General features: G+C 41.3%; 1 protein-coding gene across 1 annotated transcript in view; it reads left to right on the top strand.

Annotated features, from left to right (window-relative positions):
- The window catches only part of NEK5 (NIMA related kinase 5), a 54,529-nt gene that overhangs the window by 5,558 nt on the left and 36,186 nt on the right, over positions 1 to 12,785 (top strand). Inside the window, exons 2-5 of the mRNA XM_021678200.2 lie at positions 2,322 to 2,418; positions 9,400 to 9,497; positions 11,400 to 11,483; positions 11,572 to 11,642. Coding sequence (XP_021533875.2) covers positions 2,322 to 2,418; positions 9,400 to 9,497; positions 11,400 to 11,483; positions 11,572 to 11,642 — 350 coding nt within the window. The remainder of the gene's footprint in view (positions 1 to 2,321; positions 2,419 to 9,399; positions 9,498 to 11,399; positions 11,484 to 11,571; positions 11,643 to 12,785) is intronic.

The following is a 12,785-nucleotide window of genomic DNA, read 5'->3' as shown; positions in this document are numbered from 1 at the left end:
CTTGATTTTTGATGACTGCATAATATGACATCAGGTTAAAAACACCATGATTTAATTCTTTTTGTATTTTCAGACATTTATGTTAAATTTTTTAGGTATGATTAAATATCATGTAATATGTAGAATATAAGTGATTTTTTTATTTTTTATTTTTTTAAAGATTTTATTTATTTATTTGACAGAGACGCAGGTAGAGAGGGAACACAAGCAGGGGGAGTGGGAGAGGGAGAAGCAGGCTTTCCGACGAGCAGGGAGCCCGATGCGGGGCTTGATCCCAGGACCCTGGGATCATGACCTGAGCCCAAGGCAGATGCTTAATGACTGAGCCACCCAGGTGCCCCGTAAGTCATTTTTTAAAGATTTCATTTATTTATTTGAGAGAGAGAGAGCAGGAGGGAGAGGGAGAGAAAATCTGAAGCAGACTCTACGCTGAGTGCAGAGCGTGATGCAGGGCTCAATCCCATAACCACAAGATCATGACCAGAGCCGAAACCAAGAGTCCGATGCTTAACTGACTGAGAGAGATATCTAGGCGCCCCTAAGTCATTTTCATTAAACAAACTATGTACACATGTTTACCTATGTGTGCATTAAATAAAAACATTTAGCAATTAACAGCAATTATTCCTAAGGAAGAGGAATTCATGGAATGGGTGGGGAGGACAAGGGGAAGTTTCACTATCATCTTGTTCACTTCTGTCTGGCTTCAAATATTTTTTAAGATCACAAGTGTGTATTATGACAGTAACTAAAAAACTAAAAACATGGTAATGAAGGTTTTTATATAGAATGCTCGGGCACATTTCTGATTATTTTCTTTGGATAAATTTCTAGAAGAAATAACAAGCCAAAAACAGGAGAATTTTTAAAGTTTCTTAGTACATGTCGTAAAATTGCCTTCCCTCCAAAATTTATATACCTACAGCAGAAGTATATGAGTGCCGGTTTGCTGCTCTTTGGGGAACCCTTGGTATTAACATTCTTCTTGTCTTTGCCTATGTCATAGATGAAGCATTATATCAAATTTTGTTTTAGTCTTTGTTCTATAGATTATTGAGTGAGTTTGGATATTTTTTCTGTTTATCAGTCATTTTTGTTTCTTTTCTTTTTTGGGAGTTGCCCATTTGTGTATTTTGCCATATTTCTATTGGCAGATTTGCCATTTTTTTTTCTTGTTAATTTGCCAGAATTCCTTATATATTATAAATACAGAAATATTTGTCACATTTATTGCCAGTATTTTTACCTAACTATAAAAATACAGTCACCTACCTACATTTGCCTTTTGGTTTGGTGTATGACATTCTTTTGAAAAACAGTAGTTAAAATTAAAGAAGTTGAGTAGCCAAGTCTGTCAATCTGGTAGGAGTAATTCAGTTGCTTGTGTTTTGAAACTCACATGTAGCAGCTGTTTTTAAATTTAAATTGGGGTGGAAGAGACAGAAGCTGAGATTTAAATGATTTATGGAAGGATTCATAGGTAGGAGGCAGTAAAGCTGGGCTTGAGAACGTTAATGTTTAAAAAATGCTTAACTCTCAGTGAGGATGAGAAATTTGGGAACTCACACATTGTGTGTGGGCCAGTGTTGAAGAACATTACAGAGGGAGCAGTGGAGAGGAACAGGTGACCTGCAGGGGCTGGAAAGGTGGGGCAGCCAGGCCAGGGGTCAGAGTGTGGATGACCAGTCAAGCAACAGCGAAGTGTCAAGAACGAGGAAGAAGACGTGGGAGTGAAGTGTGGCCATTGCCATGGCACCAAAACGATTGAAAAATACCGTCAATAGATGATCTATCGAATAATAAGAAAATGCATCAAATCTAAAATGAAGTCACAAGAGACCATTTTTATTTGAAAATGAAAAATGTAGTAATCTCACTACAGAATTTACCGTTCTGGTTGATGTGATGTATGACTTTTAAAAAAAAATATCATTTGTTAATTCTCAGCAGTGATTGCTGCAGGAACATTGCATTTCTATAAAGAATTTCTTTGCTGCTGAGAGATAAATATTAAAATAAGTTTCCTCCAGATGCCTAAGTAATTAACCCAGCACCACCAATGCAACTGAACCTTTACTACAGCATACCTGCACCAGAAATATTTATTTTCTTGTTTACGATTGTCACCGACAAACCATTGATTCGATATAGGTCACGCTGCTAATTCTATGAATGTCATCTCCTGCCATTGAAAGATCAGTTTCAGAAGTGTCATTAGAAGCCAGTGAAATCCTGGAGAATTTTAGATGATAGTGAGCAGAAAGCATGTTCTTGAAAACAAGTTATCTTTACAGACTACTCTGTCTCTTAATGTAATTTAGATGCCCATCCAAGAAAAAGAAGCTTCAGAGAAAGAGGTAATTCTTCTGGCCAAGATGAAGCATCCCAACATTGTAACATTCTTCAGTTCATTTCAAGGTTTGACTTTCTAATATTCTTCAAGTGCTTTAATAATAAAGTGTAGGCACATAGACATCTATAAAAGATACATTCCTGAGAACTGTGCACAAATTCATTTTTTGTAAATGGACTCATTTTCCCATTTACTTAAATCGTAATTTGAGACACTGTCTTTATTTCTTCTCTAGTAAAGTTTCTGTAGACAACTTCCTTAAGTTTGATTAAGTTTTCCCTCCTCTCCTTAATTCTTGCTGCATCAGTAGTTAATGGCTGGTATATTAATCTTGCTACGGTAAGAACTCCTAAATTGTGGCCTCCAGGAATCCACATCTATTTCTCACATTACACATTGGCTGTGAGTGGGTGGGGTCTTAAGTCTGGGGTCCAGGTGATGGAGCAGCCCAGATAAGGAGCATGCTCTTCTCCTGAGCGAGAGCAAGGGACAAGACACAGAGCCTGCCACACGATCACTCTTGGAGCCCTGCTAGGATGTGGCCTGTTTTTCACTTTCCTTCTGAGCTCCTGTTCCTGTCGGCTAAGCAGTCACGCAGTCAACCCTGATAACGTGGTGACAGGGAGGGTATACTCTGCCTTTGAGAGTTCTTGCCTGTGCTGGGGCAACAGGGGGGCCGTGCAATCCTGTTAGAGAAGGGCAGCAAACAGCCCGCACCACGGGCAAGCAAACAGCCACACTACAGGGGAGAAACTGTAAGGAAGCGGTTCCCTTCCTGTGGATGCCCGAATACAACATCTCTTCTGCCTTCATCTACCACCTGGCTCCAAGGTAAAAATACAAAACAAAACATGAAAGGAGCATTGGTGAGAGACCATTTATTCACTTAACAAACTGTTACTGAGCGCTCACTATATGCCAGGCCTTGTTCTAGGCGCCAGGAATAGAACAGTGAGCAAAACAGGCAAAAGTTCCTGTCCTCATGGAGCTTACATTCTAGGGGGAGAGACAGACAATAACACGTCTACTGTACGTCAGGTGCGTATCAGGCTGTGACAGGGCTGTGTCTGCCCGCAGCTCACCGTGGAGCATCCCCATCCCAGCCCCCAGCCCTGGGCAGGGTGCTTGGATTCACAGGTGGAACGTAGTTAATGGAGCAGGAATGTTACCTAGATGTCTTCCAGCGCCCTCAGGGGTGTACAAATTAGGAAATAAATATACATAGCCACTATTTTTTGAGCTTTTACACCATGTAGGGCACTCGGTTTCTTACAAACTAAAACGACTGCATTCAGAGCAGTTCTCTGTATGGCCCTCTTCAACTGCTGGGTATTTTAAAGGAGTTCTCAGGGCTCTTGTGTGGTCTTCCTGGGACTGGAGCAGTACATGTGAGCAGGGAGTTGAGTTGTTTTGAACAACTTCTAAGGGGCAGCCACTGAATAAAGTGCCCTCCGTTCCTATTTGATTCCTAACAAAGCCAGAAGACGATCTTTCTTTTCCTCATTCTTTGGGTTCTTACTGTGACTCCCTCTGTCTGGCTAACACCTACTCATGCTCAGGCCTTCTCGAGATCACAGTTCCAGTCATGGCACCCTTTACTGACCGTGCATAGCCCCTCCGCCCTTTTGTGTGCGTGTGTCTGTTTACATATGCAAGTCTGAATTGGTTTAAGATAGTCCCATTAAGATAGCAAACCTAATGAATTCTTTTGTCACCACTTGATCCTCAGCATCCAGCACAGAGTAGGTGCTTAATACACATTGGCTGAGTGAGTACATGGACTGGACCACTTCCACAGAGTAGAATATGTCTTTATGCAAAATAGACATTTGAGGACCATTGACACTGGTGCTGTTATAAAATTAGAGGTCATTTGGACGGTAGAAATGACCTCCACCAAGTGTGTTTATATTGTAAGCTTAAACTTTCTTAGAACAGCTTTATTTTTTGTTTTTGGAGTAGAGTGCCCCTGTGTTTAGGAAGGCCAGAGCTATGGGCACGCCTCTGGCTTTGCCTGGCAGGTTTTTGGGACTTGAAACCTGGAGCTTATCAAGATAAAGCCTTTGTTTACCCTCAACAGCTTGTCTCTGAACAGAAGAACCGTGGCTCTAGTTCAGTAAATGTTTGCCTATAGAAAGCATGAAATTTTTTAAAGTTTGAAGCAGTGTAGGAACAACAAGGGAGTGTAGTGAGATTTTCCTAAAGCTAGATTAATTCCACTTAAATTCCTTCAGTAAATATTTATCAAGTACCTCTTACATGCTAGGTGTGTTCTGGGTTTCATCAGTGAACACAGTAGGCCAGAATCCCTCCCCACACTGTTGTCTGCTGCGGCATAACAAACGACCACAAATTCAGTGGCTTGAACCAACACCCATTTATCTTCTCCTGACCCCTCTAGATCACAAGTCTGGGTGTGGCGTGGGGGATTCTCTGCTCAGGGTCCCACAGCTGGGTCTGCTCTCTCCTCGGGGGCTCAGAGTGCTCTGCCGTGCTTACTCATGTTGTTGGCAGAGTTCATCCACTACAATCATAGGACTGAGGTGTCTGCTTTCTTGCTGGCTGTTCACTGGGGGTGGTTATGGGCCAACTGCCCGTTCCTGCCATGTGGCTCCTTCAGTAAGTCTTCTCCCACTTGCAATCTCTCACTTCCTCTGTCTCTGACCTCTAGACCTAGATCTGGATAGCTCCTATGATTAGGTCAAGCACCGCCCCTCCCCCCCCCATTAAAATCTCCTTTTCTATTAATCAACTGACTTCAGTGATAACAGCAAAATCCCCTCTGCTGTATGCATGACATCGTCATGGGAGTGATAGCCCCTCCTATTTACAGGTTCCACCCAAACTCCGGGGGCGGGAGCCCACGGGGTGTGTGCGCGGGGGCCATCTTAGAAGTCTGCCTGCTACAGACTACGGAGTCTGCAGGCTAAGGGGAAAGGTGGGGAGAGACAGACAATAAATGTAAACATAACTAATAAGCATATTATATAGTATGTTAGGAGGTGATTAATGCTGTGGCAACATAAAATAGGGTGAGGCAGGAGTGCGGAAACTAAGACAGAGCGGTCATTTGAGCAAAGACTTGAAGAGCCACTCTCAACTCTGCAGAAGAGCTTTCTCGGCCAGGGGAGCAGCCACTGCAATGGCATGAGGGCAAGAGCAGGCCTGGTGGGTTAAAGGACCGGCCCGGAGGCTCTTGGGAAAGGCAATCTGCTATGGGCCCTGAGCATCTCTGCACATTTCTGCCGAACGTGCCAGGAGGGCTTTGCCCTGACCGTTGTCTACCCAGGCTGTATCTCCTGACTGCGTTTGTAGTGAGCGACGCTGAAGGATGAGACGTCTCCCCCAAGGCAGAGCTGGCCTATGCACTGCTCACTAGAAAGCAGCAGCTTCCTCAGGCTCAGTGTTCCTCTCCTGCCACGTCGCCCACGGCAGGTGCGCATGTCCTCCGTGGAACGAGTGCTAACGTGAAGCTCTGACACCTGCTTTTGCCAAGAGGAATAAAGCCCTTTGCCACTGGCCCAGGAGTCGCATGTCCCAGCATCCATGAAAAAGTCAGAGGCTTGTAAGTAGGGTAGAACCTCACACCTGGCACAGAGCCCTCTGTGAGACGTCCGTGTGAGTTGAGTGCAATGGGCAAGGGAGAAGAGCAGGAGATGCTTTTATTCTTGATGCTGATTCTGTGTCCCTCCTTGATTTGGGGTGCTAAAATGCTTTTATTTTATGGAATGATGGTGGTAGTGGATCATATTTCATCAAATCTAGAGGCCATTGGTTTTAAGATGCACCATTACGTGCTAATTCCAAGGAACAATACTGCCAATTTAACTATAACACAGTGCTCTTCCTTATCCCAATTTTTATTTTCTATGTATTAAAAGAGCTTTTTAAGAGGTATTTACTTTCTGTTACTCTTGTGCATACGTAAAAAGGAAACTACAAGCAAATTAAATTGGTTAAGGGGTTCTAAAAATCATGCAGGCAGTAATAACATCAAGACTGCTGGGCCCACAGCAATCGATTGGAAGATGCCAATGTTTATAAGATTTTTTAAGAAGCGCAGTTTAGAATGAATGAATTACAGTAGTTGTTTTTTACACGTTGGAATTTGACAATAGAAAGGTTGCTTAATGTTAGTTCCTACCATGAGTGCCCCTCAATAATTTGGAAAGGTCAATGACCCGTGAGCTTTACAGGTCCAGAAGTTGCTGCCCTACAATGTGTCTTGCACTTCCTTTTTAGAGCGTCCTTTTCCTCCTTTCTGCATTTCCAAATATTATACGTGCTTTAAGACTGAACACAGATCTGTCCCTTAACGGAAAGGGACCTGTCTCACCTCTGCTCTGAGACTCTCCAAACTCTTACTCGTGTGGCACGTAATACGCTTTATTATAATGCTAGTGTATAGCCTTTATTTCCATCAATGAGATTGGAGGCCATGAGGACAATAATTGTTTCTTATACCTCTCCCCCCCCCACCACAGTGCTTTACTTTTCTTAAACAGATGGAAAATTTGATAACATAAATGATCTTTCCAGACAGTTCTAACCCCATTAAATATGAAATTAACAGTGGCTAGTAGAGGGGGGGAATGCATATTTAGAACCAAATGATGCATAACTGACCCAAATAGTTTCTTCTAGATGGCTCAGCCATGATTAATCCTGAAGCAGGCAATTAACTTCTTTCATGGAAAGCCAGTGTAAGGCTGAGTGAGTTGGAGGTTGGTGGCAAGGAAGTAAAATGGAAACTTTTCTCCTTAGTTTTCTGATTTTGCCTGTCCCGTGGTTTTGCCACTGCCCTTCCTTCATCGCCAAAGTGACCCTCTCAAGGACTGAGCTATGAGAAATAGCAGTTCTCCTAAAACTCATACATTCCTGAAGATAATTGACCCCCTAGATAATTAGGGCGTGTCCGGAAACACCTTCTTAAAACCTTCCTGGACTCGCCAAGTCTGTCCTTCACTGTCTCTTGTCCTCGTTGCCCTCCAAGGCACAGACTCTTCTCATGTATGCTGACCAGCTCCCCAACTAAACGGTCGCCTCCTCATGCAGGGGGTCATTGGTTTGAAGATGCACCATTACATGCTAATTCCAAGGAACAAATATAGAGCAAATATCAATATCAATATATTTGCTCTATATTCCCAGCACCTCATTCCTTGGCACGTCCTCAATAACGGTCTGTTGATGAATGAATGGATCTGTCCCCTTTAAGGAGGTGGGAATTGAAGTGTTGTGTCAGAGGATCCCTGAGTTTGTGACTTAGAGGCAACTAAGGGCAGACGCTGTCAGGATGCTCACAGACACTCGGTAGCTGGTTTAGGCTCCTTGAAAGAGAGAGGGAGCAAATGATAGCTATTTGGCAAGAGATGCTGAAATTTAGTGGATGCTCCATAACTACTGGGCAAAACACGAGGAAGATTAATACTTGCTTTAAAGCCTGATTTTGTGCCATTTTTTGTGTGTGCTCCTTAGATTTTTTAAAAATTTTTAAATTTTTTTTATTTTATTATGTTATGTTAATCACCACTTAACCACCCTTTAAGAAGCCCCTTCCATGTGGCAGCTACTGTGCCAGGTGCAGGGAAGACAAAAGAACAAAGTGTGGGCTCTGTCTGCAGGGAACCCACAAAGGAGTGGGAGAAACGAACAACTGAGTAGGAGCCCTTCCTAGCAGGAGCCCAGCTGGTGGTTGGCTGCTTCCGGGAAAGAGCTGGTTAAGCAGGAAATCATACACACATATTTTTTTGTCTATAAATGCACAGTCATTTGCCAAACTTTTGATATAAGACCAAAGACTCATCTTTGATGATGAGCGTGTTGAATAGAGTTCTGAATATTCCTTCCTATGTAGACTACTCCCCTCATTTCTGGTTTCCAATTTCTTTTCTTTAGAGTGGAGTCAGAATTTACAGATAGTCTGGGTGCACAGTCTTTTTAAAGCTTTCTCAGTTATTTTCGACTTCTTTATCCAACATTTAGGTCAAAGACCCCCCCTTTTATTATTATTATTATTATTATTATTTTTTTTTTTTTTTTAAGATTTTATTTATTTATTTGAGCCAGAGAGAATGAGAGAGAGAGAGAGAGCACATGAGAGGGGGTAGGGTCAGAGGGAGAAGCAGGCTCCCTGCCGAGCAGGGAGCCCGATGCGGGACTCGATCCAGGGACTCCAGGATCATGACCTGAGCCGAAGGCAGTCGCTTAACCAACTGAGCCACCCAGGCGCCCCCCCCCTTTTATTATTATTATTATTATTATTTAAAGTATAAAACTACTCCCTTTTACTGAGTTCTCCACAGTAGTCAACATAGGTTTTGTAGAAATAATCATCTCTCTGTCTTCCATTCATTTTTCATCAGTTCATGCAATAATGACAGTAACAAGTATAATTGGCTTAAACAGATTTGGGGATGAACACAGTGATCTTGGTGAGAATTTGTGGGAACAGAGGTACCTGAGCATGCTAGAGAGTCTAGTAGTTACCAGGGTAACCCTGAGTGGGCAGCAGTAATGGTAATGACTCTAGAAAGTAGGTCAGTCCGAGGTTAGTTTAGAAGAGTGTCTATTGTGCTCCGCAACATAGTTTAGTAAGTGCCATATAAATAAAAGTTTACACCCAAGGTCAAAGGTCCATTAATTCTCCCTGGGGTTTTGGTTAAGATTCATGGCTGCTATTTTACAGCAGATTTCTCATCTCTAGCAGGAATGTGTTAATAATCATTGTTAACATTTACAGAACTCTCATTATATGCAGACATTGTTCTGAGCATCTGACATGGATTAACCCGTTTAATCTTCCCAACAGTCCTTAGAGGAGTTTCTATATTGTTATCTCCACCTTACAGATGAGATAATGAGGCACAGAGAAATTTAAATAACTTGCCCAGAGTCACAGAGCTAAGAATGTTAAGTGGCGAAGTGGGCTGAGAATCCAGTCCATCATGATTCTGCAGCCAACCTTTTTAACTGTTGTATACTGCATTTTTCTGTATATTCTCCACTTTTGAGAACATGAAAGGTAATGATGCCTTTTCTTATAGAGAACAACAGGTTGTTTATTGTGATGGAGTACTGTGACGGAGGAGATCTCATGAGAAGGATCCATAGACAACGGGGAGTGTTATTTAGAGAAGATCAGGTAAAAACACCTCCAATTTGGGGGCGCCTGGGTGGCTCAGTCGTTAAGCATCTGCCTTCAGCTCAGGTCATGATCCCAGGGTCCTGGGATCGAGCCCCGCATCGGGCTCCCTGCTCCGCGGGAAGCCTGCTTCTCCTTCTCCCACTCCCCCTGCTTGTGTTCCCTCTCCTGCGCTCTCTCTCTCTCTGTCAAATAAATAAATAAAATCTTAAAAAAACAAAACAAAACAAAAAACACCTCCAATTTGCCTTTTAATTTATATTAGGGGGAATTAAATTTATAATGCCATAAGTAGTAGGCCATGTTTATATACAGCATGATTTCTGTTAAAGAAATTCAAACCATAAAACAGTGGATAAATATTCTTGATAGATTTAGTCCAGAACATGTTTGCAATTGAGCTGAAATTGAATCTCTTTTTGAGAGTGAACTTTGAGAAACGATAGTGCTGTATTTTTGGACAATCTCCTGTAGGATGCCCTTGAGATCAATCTTCATGGCTACAAAAATGTGAATATGGATGCTCCTCAGCCATTTTAAGTGTGACACATTTATAGCTTCACTCTTCTTCCTTTTACCACTTAGTACGCTGTTTTAAAATAGCTATCCCACTTTGCTAGGGAGCATGGAAGCTCTTTGTGACAACGGCTATTTGGTTTCATTGATTATGAAGAGAGAAGAGAGAAAGGCCAAGAGTAATAGCCTCGATTCCCATTCTCTCTTTGCACAAACACATTTTTCTTCCATCCTCTGAGCTTCCTTTGGAACCCTCTTGGGAGCTGTGCTCATGAGGGAGACAGCAGGAATGTGTGTGTGGAAGGGAATCCAAATGGGGCTTGTGTGACAGGTGGGGCAGGCCACTGCCTGGAGCAGTGCATGGGAATGACCCGCCATCTTTCTTTCGGCCATTTGTTTCTGTGTCCTATTTTACTGTTTAAGGACCACATGCCTCTATCATTTCCTCCTGGAGCTAAAATGGAATAGTTTGAATGTACATATGATTCAAGAATCGGTATCTTTAAACTTTGTAAATTTAATCAACCATCCTTCCTCTGCTCCTTTACATTATATATTTAATTCAGTATTTGTAGAAACCCTCCTTTCTTCCCCTCTATGGATTATTTTGCCACATTTAATAAAAACACTTTTATCCACAAAATTTTGAATTACATTTCCCTTTGTTGGAAAAGAACTAAAATTACAACTGAATCTTAGCATCTGGAGTATGGCTATTTTTGCTTTTCTTCTCCTTTTACTGTGGCATCCGGCAGACAAAGAACCAATGACATTTTGGAATAGTTTAAGGAAGTCTTTATAGGCATAGAACACATTTTTTAAAAAGAGGCTCGTGGCCAGCTTCGATAAAATAAAATCATGACTAAGAAATGAAATTAAGTTTCAAAAAGTTTAAAAGTGTAATATCTGTTTTTATATCATATACACATATATTGGTATTTCATTGAAAATTTTAATAACCACACAGATTCTCTGCTTCTTCCTCTTTCCCTCTCTGCCTTGGCACCCTCCTTCCATGGAAAAGGAAACACCGATGGCACCAGGGTTATCAGGAAATGCTGCTTATCTGCTATCCTGATGCAGTTAGCAAACTAGTGTTAAGAAAAAAAAAAATCATGAGCTGCCTCCCTCTCTCCCCTGCTTCTACTTACCTTTCTCTCTGTGTGCATAGTTCCCTTTGATACCAGCACATTTAGATTTCCTTTTTGCACCTTCATTTTTTTTCTATAAAAAGAGAATCATGTGATAAGATGGTATGTCTAGTAATTTCATTCATATAAATACATACACATAAATATGTTATTTCTCTCTTTTCGCATCTTTTCATGAAGACATTTCAATGACCACCAGACTACTGACTGGCTTTGTTTTATGTTCCCTCCACAGATTCTGAGTTGGTTTGTACAGATTTCTCTAGGACTAAAATATATTCATGACAGGAAGATCTTACACAGAGACATAAAAGCGCAGGTAACAGCTCAGAGAGAAGATCCAGACAGAACTGATCTTTTGTTTTCTTGAAATATCTCCAACAACATAGCATTTTCTCCATTTATAGAACATTTTTCTTAGCAAGAACGGAATGGTTGCAAAGCTTGGGGACTTTGGTATAGCAAGAGTTCTGAACAAGTAAGTACTTTTAAAAATCATTTTTCTTTGATTCATAACAGCCAAAATATGTATTTTTAGGTATCATGAATTAAGATATTAAAAGTTTGGTTTCCAGATAGTTTTAGAGAACTATTTCTTTTTTTTTTTAAAGATTTTATTTATTTATTTGACAGAGAGAGACACAGCGAGAGAGGGAACACAAGCAGGGGGAGTGGGAGAGGGAGAAGCAGGCTTCCCGCTGAGCAGGGAGCCCGATGCGGGGCTCGATCCCAGGACCCTGGGATCATGACCTGAGCCGAAGGCAGACGCTTAACAACTGAGCCACCCAGGCGCCCCGAGAACTATTTCTATAAATGCATCATTCATTCAGATGATATTTTGCCTAAGATTAAAATTTTCAAGATAAATCTTGGTATAATAGAAATGTTGTATAGTGTGATATAAGGTTATCAAATGAGATGTGACTGAATATGCATAAAGCTAGTGAGAATTGAGTGAAACAGGCAAATTCACACATGCTCTGGGGGATATATTGATGCAACTGTTTTGGAAGACAATTTGGTGGTAGTAAACGTCAAGAGATTTTTTTAATGTTCTATTTGTTCTAAAGGAATAGTTTGATATATGGAATAATTTAAATGCCTAATAATTGGGACATGGGTAAATTTTATAAAGCTTGGCACAAGCATGTACCTGAGTATTATGTAGCCACTCACATTTATGATTTTGAAGACTTCTTGATAATGTGAGAACAAACTTTGTTATATTAAGACAAAAATGGAATTCTGAATTTTATTTTATTTTTTTAAAGATTTTATTTATTTGAGAGAGAGAGAGAGAGAATGAGAGAGAGAGCATGAGGGGGGGAGGGTCAGAGGGAGAAGTAGACTCTCCGCCGAGCAGGGAGCCCGATGTGGGACTCGATCCCGGGACTCCAGGATCATGACCTGAGCCGAAGGCAGTCGCTTAACCAACTGAGCCACCCAGGCGCCCCTGGAATTCTGAATTTTAAATACTCTGTGATCACACCTATATGAAAAATATGCATGAAAAAAAGACAAGAAGGAAATATATCCAAATTTTAATAATAGCTGTTTCGGGATAGTAAGATTCTGGGTAATTTTTTTCTTCTTTATTCACTTCCATATTTTCCAAATTTTA

This window comes from Neomonachus schauinslandi, chromosome 3 (genome assembly GCF_002201575.2).
Source record: "Neomonachus schauinslandi chromosome 3, ASM220157v2, whole genome shotgun sequence".
In the NCBI taxonomy this organism is placed as follows: Eukaryota; Metazoa; Chordata; class Mammalia; order Carnivora; family Phocidae; genus Neomonachus; species Neomonachus schauinslandi.
The sequence above is the reverse complement of the archived record's forward strand: the minus strand, read 5'-3'. Positions and strand labels throughout refer to the sequence as shown.